Source organism: Pararge aegeria, chromosome 7, assembly GCF_905163445.1.
Source record: "Pararge aegeria chromosome 7, ilParAegt1.1, whole genome shotgun sequence".
NCBI classification, from domain to species: Eukaryota; Metazoa; Arthropoda; class Insecta; order Lepidoptera; family Nymphalidae; genus Pararge; species Pararge aegeria.
In genome coordinates this window covers 9,526,690-9,554,677 of record NC_053186.1, presented here as the reverse complement: position 1 = coordinate 9,554,677, position 27,988 = coordinate 9,526,690, and the positions used below count along the sequence as shown (strand labels likewise).

At 37.0% G+C, this 27,988-nt stretch overlaps 1 protein-coding gene across 1 annotated transcript; it reads left to right on the top strand.

Moving 5' to 3' along the window:
- LOC120625104 (DNA polymerase subunit gamma-1, mitochondrial) lies at window positions 1-27,988 on the top strand. Its single transcript, XM_039892036.1, has 18 exons — window positions 1-386; window positions 1,356-1,551; window positions 3,140-3,294; window positions 3,881-4,080; window positions 7,380-7,528; window positions 8,695-8,908; window positions 9,526-10,058; window positions 11,383-11,601; window positions 12,721-12,826; window positions 13,763-13,893; window positions 14,715-14,887; window positions 15,494-15,617; window positions 16,712-16,892; window positions 18,835-19,007; window positions 20,393-20,528; window positions 22,226-22,394; window positions 24,096-24,212; window positions 27,774-27,988. Exons 1-18 carry the CDS (start codon window positions 109-111, stop codon window positions 27,970-27,972), a joined length of 3,453 nt encoding a protein of 1,150 aa, XP_039747970.1. The 5' UTR covers window positions 1-108; the 3' UTR covers window positions 27,973-27,988.

Genomic DNA, 27,988 nt, shown 5'->3' with positions numbered 1-27,988 from the left:
AGCTCAGCTGAGTGCTGACCATAGATAAAGACTTTTTTTGACCCAGATTTTTACTTTGCCGCGGGAATTGTAATATTATTTTAAAATCTGCAAATAATTAACAACCAAATGTTGAAAAACGGTCCGAAAATTTGTATTTTATGTCGTAGATGTTACAGCGATGTATTACCTACAAGTGAAATCAAAGTTATCAAGAAAGGAAGTCACGTAATTGACGAAAAACAAGCTGTAAACAACTCTAACCTTCAAGAAGTAAAAATTGAAGAAAATTCCAGTTCAAAAGAATTTAGAGTTAACGATGTAAACATTCAAATGATATCGAAGAACATTTATGAGCAACTATTCAAAGATTCAACTGCAATAGTTAATCCCAATGTAATTAAAAGGTGAAGTTAATAATTATGTTTGTTGTATGTTTACATATTTATTACTAAAACTTGTGTTTAATTAAAGAACGGCATATTATTCTCTTACTATTTATATATTCACTTATTCAGTTCGACTTTAGATTCGGCGGCAGAGTTCGAAACCCAGCACGCACCTCTATTTAAGTTATGTCTGTTTTAAGCAATTGAAATATTACTTGCTTCAACAGTGAAGGAAACTACGCGATGAAACCTGCGTACCTGAAAATTCTCCATAATGTTCTCAAAGGTGTGTGGAGTCTACTAATCTGCAATGGGCCGACCTGGTGGACTAAAGCCTTAACCCCTTCTAATTGTGGGAGGATACATGTGCACCAATTAGCAACTGATTATGTTGTAAAACTCTCTCTTATAACAGAGGTCTGTGCCCGGCAGTTGGACATTAATCATAGGCAGAAACATCAAATTGGAGTACAATTTGATGTTTTTGTACCAAATGGTGTACCACTGAGAAGAAGCAGAGAAGAAACTTGGTAGTTGATATTTTCTATAATCAACCATTTATATTTAAATAATATTTTTTCGACCCGGGTTTAAAGCTAACAACTAGCAGCAGAATTTACTAATAATAACTAATTGGCTATCTTTTATTTTGTCCCATTTCAAAAAAGCCCTAGACTGTATTCTCAAATAGTAAGTGATGATACAGTCTAAGCTTCTTGAGCGCTAAATTACTGCTCAGCAAATCTTTGCCATTAAAGTTGTACGTAGCTATGACGGTAGCCTCTTACCAGACAACCAGATCAGATTCAGAAAGTATAAATTCCCAAATTCCCCATTCTTTCATCATCCCCTTACAATTATATAAACATATATGTGGGAACGCTTCATAAGTGCCTGTGATACATAAATAAAGAATTTTTGAATTAGAATTAGAATTTGGCCCTGCTAGAACCTTTATTTAAGACCACAACGTCCCTCCTTTTTTAGCTGTCAAGATGATCTCCAGAGGCATGGCATAGATTTCAAAAACATAACTCACACATCAGATGTAAAATTGAAACTACCAGAACTGGAAGGAAAGGACATTCTAGAACATTTTTACAATATAGGCAATAGACAAAGTGCACCCTATAAAGAGCTTCTGAATGTGTTATCAGTCTGCAAGCTTCCAGCTTTACCAAAGGTAAAATTAATCTTAAAATAGGTTTTTATTTGTCTTTTGACCCCCAATGTAAATCCAGCTTAAGTTGTGGTTGTCACTGCGTATTTTTTATGATTCTATGATTTTAAATATGAAATATCTAAAAGAAATGACCTGTGGATAAGTTGTAGTACAATTTTTTTCCTTTAATAATAATACTGTAAAACCACTTTATCCTTTCCAAGTAGCTATTAAGCCATACTAATATTATGAATGTGAAAGTGTGTCTTTTTGTTTGTGTGGTAATTATGTTGCCTCAACCCCTTTACAAATTTTAGTAAAATTTGGCTCTGAGATATTGTTGTGATTTGAGATATATATGTTTAAAACTGTATTTAAAATTAAGTATGTTAAAATTGAACATACTAATTTGTTACAATTAATGTGGTATGCATTGGGACCGCCGTTGCGTGAATGTGTGTCCGCGCCACCTGTGTTGCGCCCGCGACCCTTTAACCGGTATCGGTGGGCAAAAGTGGGCATCGAAGATACCTCGCATCCTATAGGGGTATAATGCATGCCACAAGATAATTATCCCTACTCGTTATTCGTATCTATTTATTCTACATACTCGTATATAGGCAAGATAATGGGTACTAGCCATAATAGAGACAGACATACGACCTAAGGATCTCGGAGAAATAACGGCTACGGGTTTGTTTTGTAGCATATGCTAATGCTACCTCTGTTTGGAACCAGTCTTAACGGTTTTTAGTACAGAGAAAGGATTCATTGTAAAGACGTTCTCTTAAATCCGAGTGTTAAAAATACTTAAATATTTATCAACGTTGTGGCTACATCGTACGATATAGGTACGGTGGCGCAGCCTAGCGGGCTCAATATCAGTCAGTATTTCAATCCTTACCTTGTATTATCCGTTTTTTTTTTTTTTTTTTAAATCTTTATTTATTTGGGACTTATATCCAACACGGATATGCCAGCCCCATCGTCCCTTAAGTAACAAGTAAACAAAAAACCTAATAATTATATTAATATAAGGGAAATGTAACAGATAAAATCTGTTATTGCTGCCTATGCACAAATATCTCAACAACATACCTGAAACCTTCTGTGGTCGGTTGAGAGAGAAGGCTCGTTAGAGCACCCACGTCAAATCTGTTGATTTTGTACCGCCGCCTAACATCTAGTCGCTCCAAATTGTATCTGCTACATTCCACCAGTACATGCTGGACATCATCCATCGTACCGCTTGTATTATCCTGAATAATATTCCACCAATCAACTTGATTTTTGGCATAGAGTTACTTGCGAGGAGGGAGAGTAACATAGGCTACTATTTATGCCAGGAATATGTACCGTTCCCACGGGATTTGTAAGAAACCGTAATAAACGAACGTTGAACCCCGGCAACAGCTAGTAAAGTGTATGGAAGCTAAGGTGAAGGTGTGCGTGCTCGGGGATCAAGTTCCGACCATTCAACTTTGGAAGTTATATATAAAATGGTAAATTTTTGTGAACACTTCGTTACCGAGATGTAGGATCTTTATGGCGCCATCTAGTTTGGTAAAGTGCAGAACGCTACAAATAACTGTCTTATTTTATGTGGCAGGAATGGCTAAAACAGAAAGGTTGGACCAGGTATTGCAAAGGAAAAAATCAGCCGGTGCCTTGCCCCCCCGACGATGCACTGATCCTTGATGTGGAAGTCTTAATGAAAGCTGGCAAAAGACCTACGCTGGCGTGTGCAGTGTCTCCTGATGCATGGTTTGGCCTTTTCCCGTTTATCTGATTGGAAAAATCCTAAGATTGTGTCTTAAGACGTAAACATATCTGTTATAAGTATTTATGTTTATTTTATGCAAAAAAAAATTCATCATCAGCTATCTTAGTACCCATAACACAAGCTACGCTTACTTTGGGGCTAGATGGCGATGTGTATATTGTCGTAGTACATATTTATTATTTATTTATATGGTGCACCTAGAAACACCAAACAACGGCAGCGACTCACTTATGAATTTTTATATAAGAGCATTTTCAGTCTCTCCGAAAGGGAGCTTGGAGTCCTATGTACCATATCTCATATTATCTACAATAAACGATAGTCCACTGCTGGACTAAAGGCCTCCCGGATCAGAATGCTTTGCTCATAAGATGAGCTAACGGATTGGTGATCGCAGTAGTTGGTAGTAGTAGCACAGAGCACGATGCTGCCCATTCCTGTTATATTCCCTTAGACGTATCGTACAACACCCGCGGCAAGAGGAGGGAGTAAAAACAATATGCGGATCTGCAGGCACGCGTATACTATGTTCCCGTATGTATACCTATGAATTTCCCCACATTCCAGGTATGGATGGGTGAGCGAACCTCTAGCATGTGGGGAGGAACATCAGAAATGCGACAACGTTAGATATGAAGACTTGATACCTTTTGAAACGGACGGCACGGAGCATTGCGGTGACTTGTGCAGGCCGAGGATAGTCGTGGGGCATAACGTGTCGTACGACAGGGCCAAGATTAAAGAGCAGTATTGGTTGAATAAGACAGGTAGTAAAACGTATCAAAACTTTATTCAAATAAGCCTTTTTGACAATTTCATACGGTTTAACAGTGAAACGAATCTGGACCAAATTTTTCATAGATAAAGCTTGCATCCTGGAGATAGACATTGCATAGTTTAAAACTACAGTACTAGCATATAATCTGTTCCTACGGTATTTATTAAAAACATAAAGAAACGCGAACGTAGACTATGAGCAACAGATAGTAATAAATACAATATAATCCCAAATCTGACAATTTAGTAGTACTATATCTGTCGACACAGAAGAGTAGGAAGAGATTGAGGTTAGCGCCCATTACCGGCCCACTATAGTGTGTACTCTCAGAGTGAGGAGGGTTTATTGAGGCTGTAGATCACCACGTTAGCATAGTGCGGATTGGTAGACTTCACACTGCTTCAAGAACGTTCCAGAGAATTCTAGCTTTCACATTTCCTCAAGATGTTTTCCTTCAGCGATAAAGCAAGTGATATGAATTTCATTTTTCGGAAGCGGAAGGTTAGCGGAAGTGCGAGCCACTAGGCTATCACCGCTCTTGTAAACAGCAATATATAAATTTGAATGTTGTAAGAATTTCAGTAGTAGTAAAGCTTTTTGCCAGTATTTTAGTAGTACAAAGCTCGTTCGGGGAAGTACTTATTTCTGCTACTAAGCAGCAATTGTTGCAATGCTGTTTTCCGGTCTAAAGAGGTGGTTGCTGGTGTAATTGGCACATGATGCTTAACGAAGCGGTGGTTGACTTTACTTTAGGGGAGCCGAGTTCAAATCCCAGCACGCACCTCTTACTTTTCTAAATTATGTGCGTTTTAAGTAATCAAAAAAACGTCACTTGGATCGACGGTGGAGGAAAACATCGTGATCAGGAAATCTGTAGTTATATATATTGAAGTATATTCACAGGCTTTAGTAGCACAGCACATTATTTACTGTCTCTAAGACTTATCTGAGAAACCGAAATCATAAACCACTGCCATAGTTTTGACTGAAAAAATATATATAGACCTACAATCACATGCAAAAATAAACCAGGTGACTCTTGGCACTTATTTGATCAACTAGCCGTTTCCCGCTCGCTTCGCTGGGCGAATTGAAAAAGGAAATAAATTACATTTTATGTTTCATTTTTTTTTATTTTTTTCATATTTTTATTATTCTCCTTTTTTTATTTTTGTATGAACATAAATAGGCCCCGCGGATAGAACTGTAAGCATCGATATTGTTTAGACTTACTCAAATTCCAAATTCAATCGATTTAGCCTGTATCTTTCATCCAGGTGATTTTTCTCACTAATATTCATTGTAACTTTCAATGTGCAATCATTATAATATTTCCGTGCCTTTCTTCCAAAAATTAATAATAATTGACATGAAGAAAAAAAATTGAAATGAGCATTGAAAGTTTAAGTTAAAGTCATTGCAAGTCTCATATGTGAAGTTGAAATCTGTCTAGGTTCAAGTGCGCCGAATTTTCTGTTAACTAAAATTTTCTCCGTGACATCAATTTTTTATAGAAAATTAATTGTGCATGTTATGAATTCTATTGGAATAAGTAACTAAATTTCTTTTCCACATCTCATGTGCTTGGAAAATGCATTCATTTTAATTTGTTACATTTCCGCGATCCCGCAATAAAAGAATTCGTCGGTTATGTAGTCTGCAAAAGTAAAATGAATGTAAAATTCTTAGTCCGTTGATTGGATAGCTACATGTAAAGTTAAGTTTTTGAAACCTCTCAATGACTTTTTCTCCGCTGCCAAAAAGACGATTGTTGTAAGGAAATACACGAATATCCCTACATACACGAAGATCCCTACATACACGAAGATCCCCACCAAATTTGGAGTCTGTAGAAGTTACAGGTTAGAAATAAAAATTTTAGATTTTAACACCCACCCCCGCAATTCCTGTCGGAAGTAGACTTTATTGAAATCCATTTTGAGATGTTCGTTATGTGAATAATAAAAGATTCCTACCATATTTAGAATTTTTAGAAGCTATATTTCGAAATTGAAATTTTTTATTGTTAACACCCACCCCCGCGAACCTTATTGGAGGTGATTCATTGTAAAATCCGCTCGAAGATCATTTTTATATTACATATAGAACACTCTCACTAAATTTGGAGTCTATAGGAGCTATCGCTTGGAAATCGAAAATTTTCATTGTTAACGCCCCCGCAATCTTCTTTGGGGTGGAATATCGTAAAATTTGTTAATAAATCATTTTTACATCACTTATAGAAAATTCCTACAAAATTTGGAGCTTGTAGGAGCTTTAGCTGGAAAATTAAAAATATTAATTGTTAATACCCACCCCCGCAACCCCCTGTGGGGTGAGCTATCGTAAAATTCGTTCATAGCCTATTTCTACACCTCTTACAGAAGATTCCTACCAAATTTGAAGTCTATAGAAGCTATAGTTTAAAAACGGGAATTGTTCATTGTTAACGCCCCCGCAATCCCCTTCGGGGAATGAATTTCTTATAATCTATTCATAGCTGACCTCTTCATAGCAAAAGTAATATTCCTACCAAGTTTCACGTTTCTAAGTCTTATGGTTCCCGAGATTTCGTGGTGAGTGACTATATAGATGGGAATTCTTCGATTATCATCGAAATTTTTAACTTTTTATCGGGCTTTTTTTAAATTTTCTTACATACAAAACTTTCTCCTGACAATTCTGAAGATAAAAAAAGCCCTATTGGTCCAGCCGTTCTCCACTACCGTGAGTAGATTCTTAGCTGAATATAAAAAACCATAATCCGTTTAATACACTCTGTTGAAATCCATGAAAACAAAAGAATCAAGAGAAAATGCTTATCTTTTGTTTTTATTAGCGGGATAAATGTTCATAAAAGTAAAACAGCAATAAAAAAATGAAGGGATGTTGGAATTCAAAAAATAGATAGCCATAAACCATCTAGGAAAAATTTCGCATCGAATGGTGGTAGTTTCATGTCGATACGATCAGTGGTTTAGGCGTGATTGAGCCTCAAACGAAGACCATTTTCATTATATATATATAGATAATAAAATTACGCGTCGCGTAGCGTAGGTGCTATGCGCGTGTCGGTATTTTATCTTTCATAGGGTTGTCATAAGAAAACACTTCAAATAAATATGGATCTTTTGATTTATTATTTTTACAGGGTGATTCCTTATGAAATATTCTTAGGCACCCTTACAGTATTTAGCAATACAGTAACACGTTTTATAAATTTGAGTATTGCAAACACACCAGATGTTGGCGTCTTTGTGCGGTAGTATTGATATGACTTGTCTACAGGTGTAAGATTCATGGACACAATGTCCATGCATACGTGCGTTAGCGGCGTCACGAGCTATCAGCGGACTGTGCTGAAGGCCAAGAACAAGGAACCCCATTCCTCGGACGACGACTGGATGGACAAAAGCTCACTCAACAGTTTGACTGATGTAAGTAAATAAAATCGTTAGCATCTGCCGTGTTTAAATATTTTAATAATAAATTAAAAAATATCTACTCTAGCGGATCCTCCCCACTTCGTCCGCGTAAAACTCAACTTTCAAAGATAGGCATATGCTGTAGCGGACTTTTTAAGAGGAACAACTTTGTCATACATGATTTCATCGAAACTTTAACTGGTTACGTAGCTCACGCAATGGAAGCTCTCAAAAGGGAAAAAGAATCCTGATTTTGAAACATTCTTCATTGGTTCTATGCCCGTTAATTCATTGGTTCTATCCCCTGGTCTTAGCGTGATGATACAAAGCCTAAAGCCTTCCTCGAAAAACGGGCTATCCAACACTGAAAGTATTTTTTAAACCAGACCATTAGTTCCTGAGAACATCGCGTTTAAGTAAACAAACAAAGTCTTCAGCTTAATATTAGTATAAGATGTGAAACTCCTTTATGTCTATCAGTTCTTAACCTTAAGTTTTCTTTTCCTGTCTTGATATTTCTGCCATAAGTTTATGTTATGAAGATAGAGGTATAGCCTAAGTAGTTGAACTGTCGCAGTGTCTGGACAAAAGGCTTCATCCAACGGGAAGGTTTGCTCATAATCACTACGCTGGGTAGACGGATAGGTAATCGCAATATATAGTAGAAGAAAAACATTTGTAAAAAGATAATATGCGTAATGATACCACATAAATTCAAGGACTAACTTTCGAAATTCGGTGAATTCGGTAGTTTTATATGTGGGAGTACCCGGCCAAATAAAATTTATTGGGATTACATCATCATCATCATCATATCAACCCATTACGGGACAACTTAAGAGTACGGGTCTCCGCCCACAATAATAAGGGGTTAACGCCTTAGTCCACAACGCTGGCCAAATGCGGATTGGTGGACGTATTGGGAACTGGGAATTTATAATTTTCTCTTTAGCAGAAATGTCTTTTTCAAAGTTTCTTTGCAAACGTGTCGTAGGTTTTTAGAGAAAGAAAACAATGTTTCCCTATTATCTTACGACATAATATACAGCATTATTTCTTCTTTACGTCGTTTTCTTGTTTATACTTGATGACTTCTTGTGGTATTAACGTTTATTACATATACAATAATCCAAAATAACCAGTAGAAATGTATGTTTTAAATAATGTGTTATCTATAGGTTCACAATTTATACTGCGGTATTCCGATAAACAAAGAAACTCGTGATATATTCGTCGAGGGAACTCTAGAAGACGTGCACGCGAACTTCCAGAAGCTGATGAAGTATTGCGCTGGAGACGTCATAGCCACACATAACGTTCTCAGAGAACTGCTGCCTATGTTCTTGGAAAGGTTCCCACACCCGGTGACCTTGGCTGGGATGTTGGAGTTAGGTTCGTATCTGATCACCAAGTGGTTTTTCTTGTAGCGTGTGATATAAGAAAATCAGAGTTTCGAAGAAATGTATCCTAACTATGGGACCTTGGATGTGCCGACAAAGTTTTTAGGAATTTATAGTATTTCTGCGAACGTCTCCGAGGTACAGGTCGAAAGTAGCGCCTGCTTCTATCCAATAAGATCGTACTGTCTGTATGCTCAGAGGCACTCAGCGGGCGATGGAGAGAACTATGCTAAAGATAAAATTAGGAATGTGTAGATCTGTAATGTGTGTATTTTTGACCATGTATACCCATAAGAGACCAGGTCCGAGATTTCTGTCATAGAAATTTAATCCCGTCATAGCGTTTAAAAATATAATATAAGTATAATCTTGACAGCCGATTGGCACAGTGGGCAGCGACCCTGCTTTCTGAGACCAAGGCCGTGGGTTCGATTCCCATAACTGTGACGAACATGAACGTATTTATCTGTATTTTATAAGTATATTTGTATATTATTCATAAAATTATTCATCAGTCATCTTAGTATCCACAAGCTGCGCTACTTTGGGGCTAGATGGCGATGTGTGTATTGTCGTATATATTAATTATTATTATTTATTTAATTATAGGATCAGCCTACCTTCCAGTTAACTCAAATTGGCAGCAGTACATAGATTCAGCGGAAACAGTTTTTGAAGATCTCAAACTAGAGTCTCGTCAGATTTTATCAGCGAAAGCCGATGAAACATGTCGTCTCATGGAAAATAAGGCTTATGAAGATGACCTTTGGATGTGGGACCAAGATTGGTCAACCCAAACGTTAAAATTGAAAAAAAGTGTTAGCAAAAGTAAAAAAAACGAAAATAATACTCCTAATAGAGACACAATTGAAGTTTTTGTTGCAAAAAAAGAAAAATCTAGTCGAAATATTGAAATTTTAAACGACGAATACATTGAAAGTATAAAAGTAAAGTTAGATTTGAGCCAAGATGTAAAGGATTTGAGCCAAAAGTTCGGGTATTTATATGATCTGGAAAAGTCTTTGCCGGTGAAAAGACCGTATTTAGCAGGCTATCCAGCTTGGTACAGGAAACTCTGCACGAAGCCGGGCAAAGATCCCGATTGGTCGCCAGGAGCTAATAATGTAACTACGAGTATGCAGGTAAGTTATATGCTCGATTTACTCCTTGAACCTTAGGCATTTAAGAGAAACTTGTGTTTGTTACTCTTTGAACCGAACTTTTAGCTAACGCGTCTTTGGGGTGTTAGAATCTTACGGACAAAATAAAAAAATTCAGTGAGCAAGTGAGATAATCTGTGTGATATTGGATAGAAGCAGGCGTTACTTTGCGGAAATCCATGATATATTCTGAAAATTAAGCTTAATTTGCTATACTCCGCGAAAAGCAGGAGTTTTTGTATGGTTTAATTTATAATTTCTTTAATCCTTATACTCCTCACCAAACTGATCTACGGCGATTGTACCCTCTACGCACTTTTCACTCCGAAACTGGAGCATCCGCAGATGTTGACTTTACAATGAATGACTTTATATGAACTAACTGTACCCTGCCATGCTTCGTTGTGGCACATTGTGATTAAATGGTTGAGAAAAACAGATAAAAACAATCCTTGATGCGTATTATATATCATGCAAAAATTTCAGCTGGATCGGTGCAGGACTTTTGAGTTTTTGAAGCGTACTCAAACCAACATAATTTTTTTATATATATAGATTGGTGTGGAGTATAAGGATTGAAGAAATTATAGATCACACCATACAGACTCTCCTGCTTTTCGCGGAGTATAGCAAATTAAGCTTAATTTTCATAATAAATGTGTGAGATTACAATATGATGATTGTACTGCACTGTTGTCTTTCGCGTTAAATAGGTTGCTTATCCAATTTGCTTTGCACTCGTGGGTTCGGATCCCTCGCTCGTCGCCAATGAAGTAAATGAAAGACGGTTGCATGCGAAGGTTTATTACTTGCGACGCGTCAGTATTACAGTATTTAGGTATATTTTGGTAGGTATAAGCATAAATATTACTTGAATTCGGTGAAGTTGCACATTTTCCGCTGTGGTTTAACAGTAAACTGCTCTTCTTTAAAGTTGTGTATTTGCAGATCCTTAATTTTGTGAAATCCTGCTAATACTATAAATGGGAAAGTTTGTATGGGTGGATGGATGGATCGATGTTTGTTACTCTTTTACGCAAAAACTACAGAACTAAATTGAGTGTATTTCGGAATGAAAATAGATTATACTATGGATTAGCACATATGCTGCTTTTTATCCCGAGAAAATGAACAGGATTCATGAAAAACCAAAAAAGCGCATATTAAGCCGCGGGCAACAGCTAGTACAAAAGAAATCAATCGATTATTAAATAAACATATGAATTCATAACTTTTTTGAGTTTCTTAGTGAACCATTTTATTTGAATTCACCTTCATAACTTAAAAAGTTTATAATATTTTTAAGATAACTCCTAAACTCCTCCGTCTGTCCTGGGAGGGTTATCCTCTCCACTACATCCAGTCAGAAGGGTGGGGGTTTCTCGTACCCTACAGCAGAACACAGGAAGACACCAAGGACGAACCAACTGTGCCTTTACATAAACTGTTGGAGACTTGCCCTTTAATGAATTGCAAGGAGAGTGAATTTGAGGCTGATATACATATGCTACCTAAAACTGTCGAGGTAGGTGGACAATATTCCTACTAATATTATTAATGTGAAAGTGTGTTAGTTGGTAACGCAGTCTGTGGCCTAGTGGTGAGTATGTTTAACTATGGATCCCGAGATCCCGGGTACGATCTCCTGGTTGAGATTATGGGTATTTGTGAGACTCGGCCCGTGGATTAGGGCGACCTTGGGAGAGGTTTTTCTTAATGGAAATTAGTACGGATTTCCTACTCTGTCTTGTGAGCTACGCTGAGCCAACTATGGTGATCTCCTGTTTGGGATTATGGGTGTTTGTGAGACTTGGGCCGTGGCTTAGGGTGACCTTGGGAGATTCCTTCGGGGAAATTTATAGGGATTTCCTACACTGTCATGTAAGCTCAGTGGCCTAATTATTCGTGGCGTAGCACTGCAGTACAACAAAGTCAAGATTATATTTATTATATGACATATTTGTGTATTATAAACGACACTACATTTTTTTTGAAACACAGTGAAGTATATATTTATCGATATGAAATAACTATCATATGATAGTCGATATCGATATATAACGTCCCCTTAAAGATGATCTCTCCAAACTACTTTGCCACTACGAAATTAGTTATACTATTTGATTATCAATTTCTGTGTTCGCATCCTATTATCAATCAGAATTATAACTTATTAAATCGTTTTATTTCATGTAACACATAATTTGTTTGCAATACTGAACGTTGTAATAATAAATAAATATACTACGACAATACACACGAGATGGCGAAGTAAGCGTAGCTCGTGTTATGGGTACTAAGCTGACCGATAAATATTTTTTTGAATAACATACATAAATACTAATAAACATATAAACACCCAACATTAAATTAAATCACACAAGCATTTTCCAGTTGTGTAAATCGCACCCACGGCCTTGGACTCAGTGAGCAGGGTCGCCAATCGGCCGTCACTTATGCGTTAAGTTTTTCGCAATGTTTCCACAGATAATGTTTTTTAAATTTCTATCTTTCTACTTTGTCCAGCAACTTCTAGCGATTTATGTCGTCTTTCCACCTTTTTTTTTAAACCATAATATTTGAATCTCGTTTTATAGTTTGTTTATGAATTTGGTATTTTAAAATTGTTGTATCCTCGACTCAGGAGGATTTGGGAAGGAGAGCGTATTACGCTAGGAAGAAAAAAGACGAACAAGCTGCTGCTAATCAGTACCACGGACTCGGAGTTTGGTGCGGTGTACAAATACAGGGTTAGTTTTCTCTGTTTATTTTGCAATATCTTATTGGACGTCCTGTCGACCATCGCAGCAGTTTACTCCGTTTATATTATGAAAATTAAGCTTATTTACACTGACGTTGACTTCACAATCTTTATGCTCCACACCAAACAGATTTTCTCCAATGTACCCTCTTTTTAGCAGCAACAATTATTCATTGCAAAGTCAACATCTCCTGATGGTGCTCCGGTTTCGTTCGGAGTATAAAAATGTAGAAATTATAAATTACACCTGTATAGTGTAATTTATAATTTCTTCAATCCTTATGCTCCACACCAATTCATTTTGAAGTCATTCATTGTAAAGTCAACATCTCGTCTCATCTCTCATCCGTTTCGCTCCTAACGGTTTAGGAGCGAAACGGAGCATCCCCAGGAGCGAGATACATTGCCGAGGATCTGTTTGGTGTGGAGTATACGGATTGAAGTAATTATAAATTATACCATACAGATTCTGCTGCTGTTCGCGGAGTATAGCGAATTAAGCTTAATTTTCATAAAATACATACTAATACTTGAAATAGATTACACAAATAAAATAATACATAATATAATTAATATTTAAAAAAAAAATACTTATTTATACTTAAACATATCATAAATACATTAATAACAATAAATACTATTACAAGTCGTCTTTAAAGTAAACTATAGTGGGTTTTTGACAGCTTGCTTAAATATATAAAATGTGTAACTACGCGTTATTAGTGTCACTTTCAACGCAGTAGTACATCTTTCTTTGTCTGTAAGGCGCCCTGCCTTTAAAACACGTAGCTACACTCGGGATTCTAGCTGCACTGCCTTCGCTATCCTGAGTAGTTACTCTTAAATCCTTTGTTACGCTTGGGATTAAGGCACCCATAAAATATTCAGTTACCCTCAATGTTGAAAAATATACAATTTTTTACAGGTTGTTGTCATTTTCTAAGGCTACCGCACAAAGATGGGCCCAAATACAAAGTGGGTAATCCTTTAGCTAAAGATTTCCTCAACATGTTCAGTCAAAACGTTCTTTCCGCGCAAGGGAATGAAGCTGAAAAGGTTAGTAACTATGTTTTGTTTTTACATAACGCGCGATCTAAGTTTGTTGGACAGAAATGAGTTACGAGTGACTTTGCAGATATTTTGAGGAATTCAGTGGCTCGAAGAACAACTTCTTCAGAATGCCAAGTCTTGGATTTTCTACCTACGTTTGATCGCGTGAATGTTAACTATGAGTTATTTTTTAACGAAGGAGCGCCATCTAGTTACTGAACTAGAAAATAGTAATATCAAACCGACATAGAAAGATCGGTGGATATGTTACATATTTAATTAATTTTGTTTAGAGCTTCTTTATGGCCATGAGAGCTAATATCATCATAATCCTCAAATAAACCCATTACCGGGCAACTGCAGAGCACGGGTCTCCTCCAACATTGAGAAGGGGGTAAGGCAGTTGTCCACCACGCTGGCCCAGTGCGGATTGGTGAACTCCACACGCCTTTAATTAAAATAAATATACTACGACAATACACACATCGCCACCTAGCCCCAAAGTAAGCGTAGCTTGAGTTATGGGTACTAAGATATCTGTAGAATTTTTTAATAAGTAATATACATAATTATATAGCAATATACATATAAACACCCAGACACTGAAAAACATGCATGCTCATCACACAAACATTATCCAGTAGTGGGAATCTAACCCATGGCTTTGGACTCAGAAAGCAAAGTCGCTGCAAACTGCGACAATCGGCCGTCAAACCTTTGAACACATTATATAGAACTCTCAGGCATGCAGGTTCCCTCACGATGTTTTCCTTCACCGCTGAAGCAAGTGATATTTTAATTACTTAAATTACCTGTCTCATCTACAGGTTCTCTCTTTCGGGCGCATGATGTCGTACTGGCGCAACAATCGCGAACGTGTCATGGGGCAACAGGTTGTATGGCTGCCGGAAGAAGTGCTCCCGGACCATCTGAGGCGTTCCGTACGACGGTACGGCGCTATCGTACCGCAGGTGGTGGTTTGCGGGACGCTCACTAGGCGGTATATATGATCATACTAATATTAATTTTTTATTTAGCAAAAACACGCCCCGTGAAGTTGTTGCCCAATTCGGCTATAAAAGGAATTCAACAAGTACCAATAATTACAAAAAAATATATATACTCGTAGATATTTAAATAGCTATATAAGATTAAGAATTACAAAAAAAAAAGTGTGTGTACTATGTACACGCGTCAGAAGTTATACTTCGTAACAAGATAAAAATTTTATCTTTTGCCTTATTCTAAGTTTATAAAAATAGAAAAAACTAACACTTACAATAGAAAAAAGGTATTTGATAAATTGAAAGTTTTATTATAAGGCATTTCAAGTAGGCCTACTATAAGCACCATCACTACCACCAGTTCGGAAGGCAGATTCTACCGAAAAGAAGCTGGCAAGAAACTAAGTGAACATTTTAAACTTTAACATTCATTATTCTATCTTGTGAGAGATACAAGCGGAGCCGGTTGCTTCCAAGCAACCTTGTCATTAAGAAATAAGTGTAATGGTGAAAAGTAAGCACCATAAGTGCCATCAATGGACTTACTTGATTATAGATATTTATGATTTTGACTTTGAAAAATACAAGAAAAACATTCGCAGGGCGTCTGAACCCACGTGGATGACTGCCAGTAACGCGCACAAAGAGCGCATCGGGTCGGAGTTGCGAGCAATGGTGCAAGCGCCGCCGGGGTACAAGTTTGTAGGCGCTGATGTTGACTCGCAGGTATTTTATGGTAACTGACACGGAACACCGTAGAGCGTAACTAGTATAAATCCTTTTATTATGATGCTAAGACGTTACATTTCGCGCCGTTGAAAATCTACGGAAATGTGGAGCGATAATGGCTGAAATTTCGTGTCAGCCGCTAAGGAGATCGGCAACTTTGTCAAGCAGAACGAGGTGCCTTTACATGATTTTGCAAGTCAGCAAGGAATCAAATTTAATTTTATACCGGCATAGATTATTATTTAGAATATAACATTAAATTAATATAATATTATTAATTTAATGTTATATTCTCCTTATATTGGCGGCATTTGAGAGGCTGGTGTGAATTCCGCTAAGCACCACCTGAAACCTGATATCGGGAACAGTCATTGAACATTTTGAAAGACTAAAATGTTGACCATAGCTAACTTCAGGGTGTCTGTTAGTCGAGCGACGAGCGCGCATCCTAAAAATTTACTCTCATCATTTTTCCCAAACGTGCCAGAAGAAGTATAACTTCAAATATCCTTATACTACGGCATATTTAGCGGAACACAAAAAAAAGATCCATAGTTAAAAAAATATGGTTTTCAGTTTTCATTTGTTTTACTTCAAATGAGATCACATTAAGAACAGATTTTGCAAGTAAAGGCTATTTGTGAAAAATGGTACATTATGGAACTTTTCATGTAACCGGGAAATGTGAAAATTAATATTAAAATAACAATTAATTAAATTAGAAAAATGGTAATTAACATCGCGTATTTCCTTCACGTGCTCTTATTAAAGTTTCTACCCGTCTAGGCATACTGAGAATGATGTTATCAATGGTCTTCTGGGATAGTCTCCGCCATTCCTCAAAATTTTTTGTGTTCCGCTAAATATGCCGGTGGTTCACTCAGACACGAATAAGTTCGGCACTTATTCGTGTCTGAGTGAATTGAGTTGATCTGAGTGAAAGTGTCTGATGGCCACCGAGGTTTTAGTGGGTAAAAATCCCACACAAACTGATCTTCCCTGAGGTCGGGTATCATTGAATTCATACAGGTGAATTTTTATGTGGGATATTGTTTGCGTTGTGATTGCGAGCATTAAATAAACGCTCACAGGAGCTGTGGATAGCGGCACTTTTGGGTGACAGCGGTATCGGTGTATGCGGGGGCAGTGCGTTCGGTTGGGCCGTACTAGCGGGAGATAAGCGTTGCGGTACGGACCTGCATTCCCTGACAGCTAGGGCCGCGGACATCAACAGGGACCACGCTAAAGTTATTAACTACGCCAGGATTTATGGTGAGTGTAATTTGTATGTAGGATCAGCAACCTATAACTGTCCACAGCTAGACTAAGGGCTTCTCCGAATGTGAGGGTTTGGCAATAATCACCACCCTGGGCAGACGGGTTGGTGATCGCAGTGGATGGTGGTAGTCAGCAGTGGCGTGCACTGGGTTTCTTACCAGGGTATGCATACAGCAGGAAGATTGCATAAAACGGCAAAAGTCCTCCTATTATACGAGTTATATATAAATTTTAGGGTAGGCAATGCTATTGTGCACGTATTATGTACGTATGTATTGTGCGGTAATGGAATTCTTGGATATATATATAATATAATTTATTTATGTACTAATGTAATTTATATGTTATTTTTTAATTGACATTCCATGTTTATAAATTTATTTATCCATACACGAAAATTAATTAAAACTTTTAATATGTTCAGCCGACTATTTTGATTATTTTGATTTTGTTTATTTTGATGTTTTTTTTAGTTATTACATAAATGAATTTGTTTAAATTAAGATTTGCATGTCATATATTATGCCTAAACATGTATACCTACAATGTTTTATGCAAATAAAAGAATTTGAATTTGAATTTGAATTTTATTAAGTGCACGCCACTGGTAGTCAGTTTTAAACCAGGGTAACCAGGGCACAAAGCAGGAACATCCCATAAAATGAAAATAATCTCTTTCTATACAAGTTGTACAATTTTTTTTAGGGTAGGCAATGCATTTGTGCATATATCAAGTGCAAGCCACTGGAGGTAGTAGCACACAGGACGCTGCTGCCCGTTCTCTGTTATATTCCCTTTGTAGCCTCGTAGGACACCCGCGGGAATAGGATTGCTGTTGCCAACTGTATCTGATCTACCGTCACACGGCAAAGGGGAGTGGGATGTATAGAACGATTTTGACAACCTCCCTGGCCCAGGAGCGAGCGCTTCGGTTTTAAGTGGGAGATCCCGGGTTTGATTTCTGCCAAAATAAATTTGGTCATTTATAATTTCTGAATTTTCTCTAAGGAAATCTGGTGGAAGGCTTTGGCCGAGGCTAGTTACCACCCTACCGACAGACAAAGACAGGGGCTAGAAACCGATGAGGGTTGTGGGTTTTTTATTGTTAGAAATATTGTTAGGCTCAATAAATACAGTGCAAATATTTAGAAGTTATTTATTTACTTTGAACCTCGATATTTATTTTAGTAAGGTAAATAGGTAAATATTTGTCATACTACTACTTTACTTTCGATTCATTTATAGCAGGTACTTATAATTTATCACAGTATCTGCCGACTTAATAGGTTTCAATAGTTTTATAAAGTTTAATAGTGATTTACCTACACCACTAGAAGGAAACATCATTCATAAATAGGTTTTTTTTTTATATTAAGTTGATCTAATAGGTAGGTATTTCTAAAGCTTCAGCAAATATTTATCAGGCCCAAACTTTAACCTTTATTATTATTATTTTGGTCACAATAGTGCTTATTATCACCTGTGCACCTCCAATCTCGTTTATTATATAATTGTCATCTCAACTCCCCCATATTGGAGCTCTTTTTAATGAAGTAGTACCTACAGCTTTTTCTGACGGAGCCCACCATCATGTTTATTTCTTTCGCTAAGCAGTAAGTGTAATAATATGCATATGAGGTTTAATTAAAGCAATTAAAATATCAATTGCTTTAAACGGAAAACAACGTGAGGAAACCTGCATGCCTGAGAGTTCTCAATAGTGTTCTCAACGACGTGTAAAGTCTACCAAACCGCACTTTAACAGCGTGAAAACTAACACTAACTACGGCCTCAACCCTTCTCATTCTGGATACCCGTGCCATGTAGGTACTGGGCCGGTAATGAGTTGATGATGATGAGGTTTAACACCTACGCCTTCAGGTGATGTAGGCGAGGTAACACAATTCGATATAAAATAATATAATCTCGATAACAGGTGCAGGGCAAAACTTTGCCGAAAGACTATTGAAACAGTTCAACCCAACTATGACGATGTCTGAGGCAAAGAGTAAAGCCGCTAAAATGTTCACGACAACCAAAGGCCGACGCGTTTATCGACTGAAGAAGGAATACATGGAAGGATTCATGGATGAGGATTTGGGAGACCAGGTGAGCTATTGGATTCAAAATAAAATTAGCTTGCGTACATTTTCGAATCTAGAATTCATATCTGCGCTTACGTTAAAAGAAACAAATGATACTTGGAGATATGCACTTCTAGATTTACGAATATTTTTTTTGATTATCCTATTTGAATTCTTCAAAAACTTTCAAACTTTCAATTGTTATTCTATCGTGAGACCCTTTTTAAAGGTTTCTTTTATCTTATGGGACATATAAATCTGTTAAAAAGAAACCTTTAAAATCTTAATACCCTTCCATTTTTAATTTTATTTTATGTGGTTTTTACTGTAGTGTTTATTATTAAGTAATTTAGTTTAGGTTAATTTTTTTATTTAATTTTGAATAATTTTGCCAATTTAAAATTAATCTCTATACATGAACCAAATTTACACACTATTAATTCAGTAGAATGTTATACCCTCTAAACTTACTTTATTGTTTACTAAAATCTTCGAATCATTAATGCAAAAAAAAAAAAAAACAACACAGGACTTTTATATAACTTACCAATCTCGGTTACTTCCATAGCTCGTTTCATAGCTTTGGATTTCTGGGATGTCTGGGTTTCACAGTAAAACCTCTACCTGCCTGTAAAAGTTGAGACGTCAAGGAGAATAAGGATCCAGATTATAATTTAAAAAAAAAAACTTAAAAACGATTTCAATTTATGCATATGGTAGTTTCATCACCTATCTATCATCGCCTTCCACTATATTCATTATATAAAGCCACAATGAGAATGAGTTAAGGCCGTAGTCCACCACACTAGCCACATCATTATCGAGAACTCTCTGGAATGCAGTTTTCCTCACGATGTTTTCCTTAACCGTTAAATAAAGTGAAAGATTACGGCCTACGGCCACCACGCTAACCCAGTGCGGATTGTTGGACTCTCACTTTAGGTTTCTGGAATAAAAAATTAGGGGTAATTTCGTGTAGAGCTTGGGTTTTCAAGCTTTCGTAAATGAACTTAAGGACATTTGCTTATCTTTAGTACTTTTAAAGTATATATATATTTTTTGAATTCTATACTGTCTAAAAGCAAAATGATTTCTAACCCGACCGGTAGTTCCAGAGCTGAGTCTTTGGTTTCATTATTAGTATTGATGAATGTGTTTGTGACAATGTGAGATGGTGATAACAAAAATAACACCCAGCTAAGTTTGTTGTGGGCTTCTTCTTAGACCAGGGCGCGTTTGGAACCCTCGTAGCTTTAGTTTTAAGTTTACGATTGTAGTTATCGCCATCGCTACTCACTAATGTGTACACATTTTGTATATAATCAATGCATCAAAAGTGACATCTATGTTGCTATTTGAATAAAGAAATATTTGACTTTGACTTTGACTTTGTGTATTTTGTAATCGCAGCCGATGGAGATGTCGGGCTACCAAGCGATGCGACTCGCCAAACTGAGCGGGAAGAAGTTGGAAGAGATGTTCGAACGCGGCCAGTGGGTGGGCGGTACCGAATCGCACATGTTCAACAAACTGGAGGAGATAGCTGGTATTTTTTTTGTTATTAAAGACCAGCGGTCCCTCCCTACTTCGTCCGCATATAAGTCAACCTTAAATGATAGACATATGCTATAGCGGACTTTTTTTTTTTTAAATGTGAGCAACTTTGCCATAAAAGATTTTATCGAAACTTTAACCGTTTATGCAGTACACGCAGCGGAAGCTCTCAAAAAAACATCGCGACAATACTGTTTAGTGGCAGAAATAACGGTGGTGGTAGTCCTGCCCCGGACGAGCTCATAAAAAACTGCTACTAATATATTATGAAAATTAAGATTCATTAGCTATACTCCGCAAAAAGCAGGAGAATAATATAATAGAAGTATATTATAAATAACACCATAATTTCTTCAATCCTTATACTCCACACCAAACAGATCTTCGGCAATGTTGTCGTTTCGCTCCGAAACCGGAGCATCCTCAGGAGATGTTGACTTTACAATGAATAATTGTTTACAATGATTAAATGTTAACTAACAATGAATAAATTTTAACTTACAATGAATAAATGTTAATTTGTAACGTTCATAAAATATGCGAGATTTTTAAGGGGGGGGAGGGGGTCGAGTCAAATCTCATCTAATCTTACGTTGGAGAGGGGGGGGGGGGGGTCTCGGCAAATATCACGCATTTTTTTGTGATTTAAACAAAAAAAACTCCTCACGTAATTTATGGCCCCCTAAGTGACATACAGATTAGATACTCCTGCTTTTCGCGTAGTATAGCAATTTAAGCTTAACTTTCATAATATATCATGGTTTTCCGCAAATTAACGCCTGCTTCTATCCAATATCTACTACTAATAAAAATGCAAGGAACATGCCCTATAAAATGACCGACCCTGTGTCCAACAAGTTGAGGCGTAGATGTTAAGCCTCGCGTGTCTGCAATAACACCGGCAACCACGCCCTTCAGACCGGAACACAAGAAGAAATATTGCTGCTTGCCAGCACGAGCTTGGTTTTAGTATTTTTCCGGACGAGCTCTGTCACAAAAACTCCTCGGATTCTAGAACGATGATGATCTTTCCGAAGCCCATTGGGTAGGATTTCGACTTCACTTTCGGGTGCACGCACCTCTAACTTCTCTAAGTTGTTGAAATACCATCAACACGTACGAAGCGTTTTACTTCTTCCTTTCTGATCCGCACCGCAAAAACCTGGAATGCCTTCCCATCTTACGTCTTCCCCGATACCTATAATATGGGTACCTTCAAATCAAGAGTGAATAGGCAACTTAGGCTGCCTTACCATCAGGTGTAATTGCAGTCAATATAAAAAAAACATGTGCGTTTTAACCAATTAAAATATTAAAGCTTCAATGATGGTGGATAACATCGTGAGGAAACCTGCACGCCTGAGAGCTCTCAAATGTGTGTGGAGTCCACCAATCCGCACTGGGCCAGCGTTGTGGACTACGGCCTTAACTACTTCCCATTGTGGGAGGAGACCCGTGCCCTGTAATGGGCGGGTAATAATAAAAATAATAACGTTTAATTTAAATAAAAATCCATAGCTACAACAATAACAATTATCTTATTTACTATATTATAAACTAAAATTGGCCAATCCTATAAATAACAAAAAAAAAATTGGAATCTCCTAACTAAGGTATATACCCTCTTGAGCACCTGGTGTGTGAGTGTGTACCAATAATGAGTTGATATGGTGGTGGTGGATCTTTCAGATTCGGAGTGTCCTGCGACCGCTTTCCTTTTAGGACGGCTATCACGGGCGTTGGAGCGAGCGGGCGGTCGCTGGGGCGGCACCCGGCTCAACTGGGCAGTGCAAAGCGCCGCTGCAGACTTCTTGCACCTGATGCTGGTCAGCATGGCTGAGCTGGCACCCAGTGCCAGGTAGGAGTTGTAATTTGTTTTAACCTATTTATTTTATCTATAGTTATTTTTTTGAAGTAAAACTACTTCAGGCGCGACTCCCTAGTCGCTAACCCTCCCGCTCCCTAGTCCCTAGTAACTCAATTTTTTTCTGACTGAAGTAACGCTTACGTCAGACGTCTGTGTAGTTTCCGCTATTCTAAAATAACAATTTGGATTGGTCGAATATTTTCAAACGGATCAATTGTGAATAGCAAAGTCAATAAAAATTCAATAGTTTTAAAAAAAAATATTTTAAATTGCAAAGTTTTATTTGTTATCGTAAACATATTATTAATTAGGATTAAGATGTAGGTATGGTTGTATTCACAGAACTAAGAACATACAGACACTGTACACGACTAATATTGAAGCAAAAACCACTCTACTTTAGAATGGTTTCTGGAACCTACGGTTAGTCACTTCGTACCATTTAGCAGTAATTATTTTACCTGTAATGTTGTAAGCTTTCACCATAAAAAATGCATAATAGCAACATTCCGCGACTGTTAAGTGAGACGTTCGCGGGGCGTTTTCACTGTTTTTCGACACAATGCACTTCATACAATAATGGTCGCATGAGGATTCTGTATGTTTTTAATTCAATGGTTAAATTATATTTTAGCTTTCGGTGCATGATGGATGTGTATTACATGAGCCCCAACTCGCCAACAAACTGGACAAACTGTTTGGCGGGGAATATTTTTATGTAACACTTGTGCTGATAAAAAAAATCTTGTATTGATTTAATAAAATGTATTCCATCGACCAATCAGTAGTAGAAGTAGAGCTTTTTGTAACAGAGTTTGTCCGGTCAAGTATTAATGCCATCCTTACTTCGGCGCCCGCAACCTAACCTAGCTAAATAAAATAGTTAGATACTTGTTAATTGTCACAGAAAGGCTCGGGAAATATAACAAACTTATTATGAAACTAATAAAACCATAATAAACAATAATTTTTACAAAGAATTGTTAAAATAAAACTTCAATGGGATGGCTGCGCTTGGTGTTCTCCACACAATTTATCAAAGTTTTGGCACAAGCCGTACCACCGCTGCACAAATACTATCCTGTAAAAACGTGTGTGCACTTATGTACGCGCGTTAGAAGTTATATTTCTTTGCCGCAACAAGATAAAAAGAGAATTTTTTATCTTACGCCACTTAAAACAACACTAACAATAGAAAAAAGGTATATAAAACATTGAAAGGTTATTATAACGCATTATCTAGTTATCTTATTATCGAACCACCAAGTTTCACTGAACATTAAAATTTAAGATTTTTGTACCTTTGAATCAATTAAATCATCGGAATTGAAAGTGTACACTGTCAAGTTTCAAACGTTTTATCTAACTACAGGGTGCCGGTTTTTTGTGACGGTGTGCGCGCGCATCGTAAACAGTGAGCTGGCGGAAGATTATTCCCCGGTCATTCGATTTCGCAACTACCTTCATCTTGTTAAAATTATGTAACCATGTGCGCGCGCATTTCGGAACGTCGTATAATTTCACTTCCATGATTTTTTCCTAACGCTACTAATGATGATAACTTCAAAAATAAAACATGCGAGCGAATCGAGCGCCTCGAGGCCCACTTCTCGCAATATAGTATTCTGATCTGCCTTAACCACCCGGCAAAGTGTTCCTCTTTTTTTAATTAACCATTTATTCAACTTTCAGATTCTGCCTGAGCTTCCACGACGAAGTCAGATACTTGGTCCCCGATGAACACAAATATGAAACAGCACTCGCCTTACAAATTACGAATCTTTTCACGAGAGCGTTTTGTTCACAGAGGTAAGATAGAAAGTATAGGTATTTTTTTTACAAATTGTACTCTCTTGATTTGTATTTATATCTTTGTAACTACTTTTTGTTTCTTTGGTGTACAATAAAAGTGTATTCATTCATTCATTCATACTTTATTGTGCACCAAGAAACACATAGAACATTGAATATAACTTGTACAATAGGCATGATTATTAATTTTGAAAAACTCTTTTCTTTTGTTGGTATTGATAACGAAAAACTAAGTTATTGACAGTGTCAAATCACAAAATACATACGCAGGGATTTACGAAGTTCAAACGGTACGAAATTATGTTTATATAGACGTAACGTCATCATTTTTTATTCGGCGGATTATGCAGTTTCATTTATTAAAATAATAAATACCAATCTCACTTAACATATTACACATAATACCTGAATCATATATCATTAAATAAATACAATATTTTAGCGATTCTTTGTTACTGTCATCATGCCTATTGGTAGTATTATCGCTGGTAACTACTAAACTGCAGAAAATAAATAATAGTGTCAACAACAACTTTTATATTTACACTAATACATTTATAGGAATGTATACTTTCTTTTGTAGGTGTAATGCAAACAAAATTGCAAAACTTAACTTATTATCATCTGTATATTACAAGTATATATGTATATTATTCATAAAAATATTCATCAGTAGTCTTAGTATCCATAACACAAGCTACGATTACTTTTTGGCTAGATTGAAATGAAATGAAAATACGCTTTATTGTACACCTAACAGAAATTAAATTATAAACAAAAACAACACAATAAGACACAGGTACAATGGGCGGCCTTATCGCTAAAAAGCGATCTCTGCCAGGCAACCCAATCAAGGAAAGGAAAAAACAAAAAAAAAACACAGACTTAAGGGTTAGGTTGTACACAGGAGAAGAGCAGTTAACAAATTAAAAATAAATATATATATCAATTACTATATCATACAAAGTACAAGCCAACAACACAAAGAAAAGTGACTCCGAAGCAAAAAAAAAAAAAAAATGACGAATTAGGGTGGCATAAAATGTTTTTTAAGGAGTCTTTTAAAAATTTGTAGTGACTGCGCGCGCCTAATTTGAAAGGGGAGAGAGTTCCATAGCCGAACAGCTCCAACTGAAAAGGATTTAGAATAGAAAGAAGTACTATGGGAAGGAATTTTTAGTATAAGATTATCGTCAGAACGGAGAGAGCGACAGTGAGAATAACTGAGAAACTCAAACCGTTCTTTAAGATATGGAGGAGTAGCTGGATTGAACAGAACACAGTATAAGAGAGAAAGAATATGAATATTCCTGCGAAGGCGAATTGGAAGCCACTCGAGTTTGTCGCGAAATTCTGAAATGTGGTCATATTTACGAAGGCCAAATATGAACCGTATGCAAAGATTTTGAATGCGCTCGAGTTTATTAAATTGCTCCATAGTTAAATCAAGATAGCAAGTATCAGCGTAATCAAGAATTGGAAAGAGGAGAGATTGAGCTAGCGCAATTTTAGTTGGTATGGGAAGGAAATTACTTAATCGCCGAAGAGAACCTACAGCTGCAAACATCTTCCTGCTCACCTCACTAATCTGGGGAACCCAAGAAAGAAATCTGTCAAAAACAACCCCAAGATTCTTGACTGTGTCACTAAATTGTAATTGGACTCCATCAAAAACAACAGAAGGTAGGGTAGTCCAATCTATCCGTGAAATTAAATTCTGACTGCCTATTATAATTATTTTTGTTTTAGATGGATTTACCCTGAGTCCATAAGATCTACTCCATTGTACAACAGCTTCTAAGTCCTTATTTACATGTTCAATCGCTAGGGGTAGATCTTGCAACTTAGATTGGGTATATATCTGTAGATCGTCTGCATACAGGTGGTAGAGAGAGGATAAATTCTGAGTAATTGAACTAATGAAAATTGAAAACAGGAGAGGAGACAACACGCCACCTTGGGGCACACCGGTATTTATTGGACACCATTCTGAATATGTATTTTAAATCCGTATCCGCTGCCGGCGGCCGTGCAAGTAACTATGAAACCAGTCAATGACACTAGGAGATATGTTAAGAGAACATAAAATAGTTAAAAGTAGATCATGATCAACATTATTAAAAGCATTACTGAAATCTAATAATGCTAATACAGTTACAGATTGATTATCCATCCTGAAACGGATATCTTCAGTAATTTTAACTAAAGCAGTAGTCGTACTATGACCGGAACGAAAACCAGATTGAAATGGATTTAAAAGGTTACATCGAGTAAGAAACAGGGTCATTTGTCTATGAACTATCCGCTCAAAGACTTTGGACAAAAAGGGGAGAATAGAGATAGGCCGATAATCAGAGAAGCATGCGGGATTCCGATTTTTAGGAATTGGAGTTACCTGTGCATTTTTCCAAGAACTAGGAAAAAGGCCAGTATTAATAGAATTATTAAAGAGGAATGTAATGATAGGTGCAAGTATTCCAAGGAGTGGTGTGATCATCTTACGACTAATGCTGTCTGTACCAACAGCATCCGAGTTAACCTCTATAATACATCTCTTAACATCACTAACGTCAATTTGACTAAAAATAAATGCGGGATCATTCGGGGTGGGCAAAGCTAGAATTTGATTTTTTGTATTTAATTTAGTAGTACTATCAATTGTACAAGAAGAGGAGAAGTGCTTATTAAGCTGGTTTAAATTAACATTATTGCAGGGAATATTCCTATTTGCTTTCCCAACACCAAGAGATTTCAGAAATTTCCATACCCTACCAGAGTCTTCCTCTTCAAGTACGGATTTATGAATATGGCGTCGTTGCTTATCTCTACATAACCTGTTGCATCGATTTCGAATTACTTTGTACTTGTCCCTATTAGAATCTGTAGCATTAGATTTGAACTTAGATTTTGCAACATTCTTCTTGTGCTGTAACGTTTTTATCTCCTCAGTAAGCCAAGGAGCAGGAAGATGCTTGATTCTAACTGGACGAATTGGAGCATGAACATCGTACAGTTTTGTCAAAATTGAATTAAAAATATTCACCTGCTCATCAATACTGATTCCCGTACGAACATCGTCCCAATCAGCCTTAGCTGCATCCTCCAGTAAACGTTCCAGGTTCATACCACTAAAATTACGTTGCAAAAGCATTCTTGACTTTGCTTTTGGTGGACGTATCTTATATGATAAATAGAGCAAATCATGATACGAAAAGGCATCTGCAGGGCACTGACCATGCTTAGCTACATAGTCAAGAGAGGAAACAAGAACCAAATCTAGAAGAGACGCGGTACAATTTGGAAAAGAGTGGGTTGCTGAAAGAGGAAGAATGCGTAAATTTGCTGCTTGTACCATAGACTTAAGGCGCGAGGCGCGTAAGTCGTTTTTTAGAAGGCAGGTATTAAAATCACCCATTATTATCGTATGCTGATAAAGTGGAATAAGTTGGTCTAATAAGCTTTCAAATGTAGGGAAATAGGGAAATAATCTAATAGATTGTGTGTATTGTCGTAGTAGTATTTATTTATTTGATTCGCCGGATAATTTTTTTCTTTCAGTGTCGGTATACGCGATCTGCCAATGTCGGTGGCGTTTTTCACTTCGGTGGAAGTCGATCAGGTACTCAGGAAAGAGTCTAATCTGTGCTGCACAACACCTTCCAACCCACATGGACTGGATAAAGGTTACGGGATACCGCACGGCGAATCTTTAACGATATTCGATGTACTAGACAAGTGCAATGCAAATAAAATATAGTTATGAGATTACATTT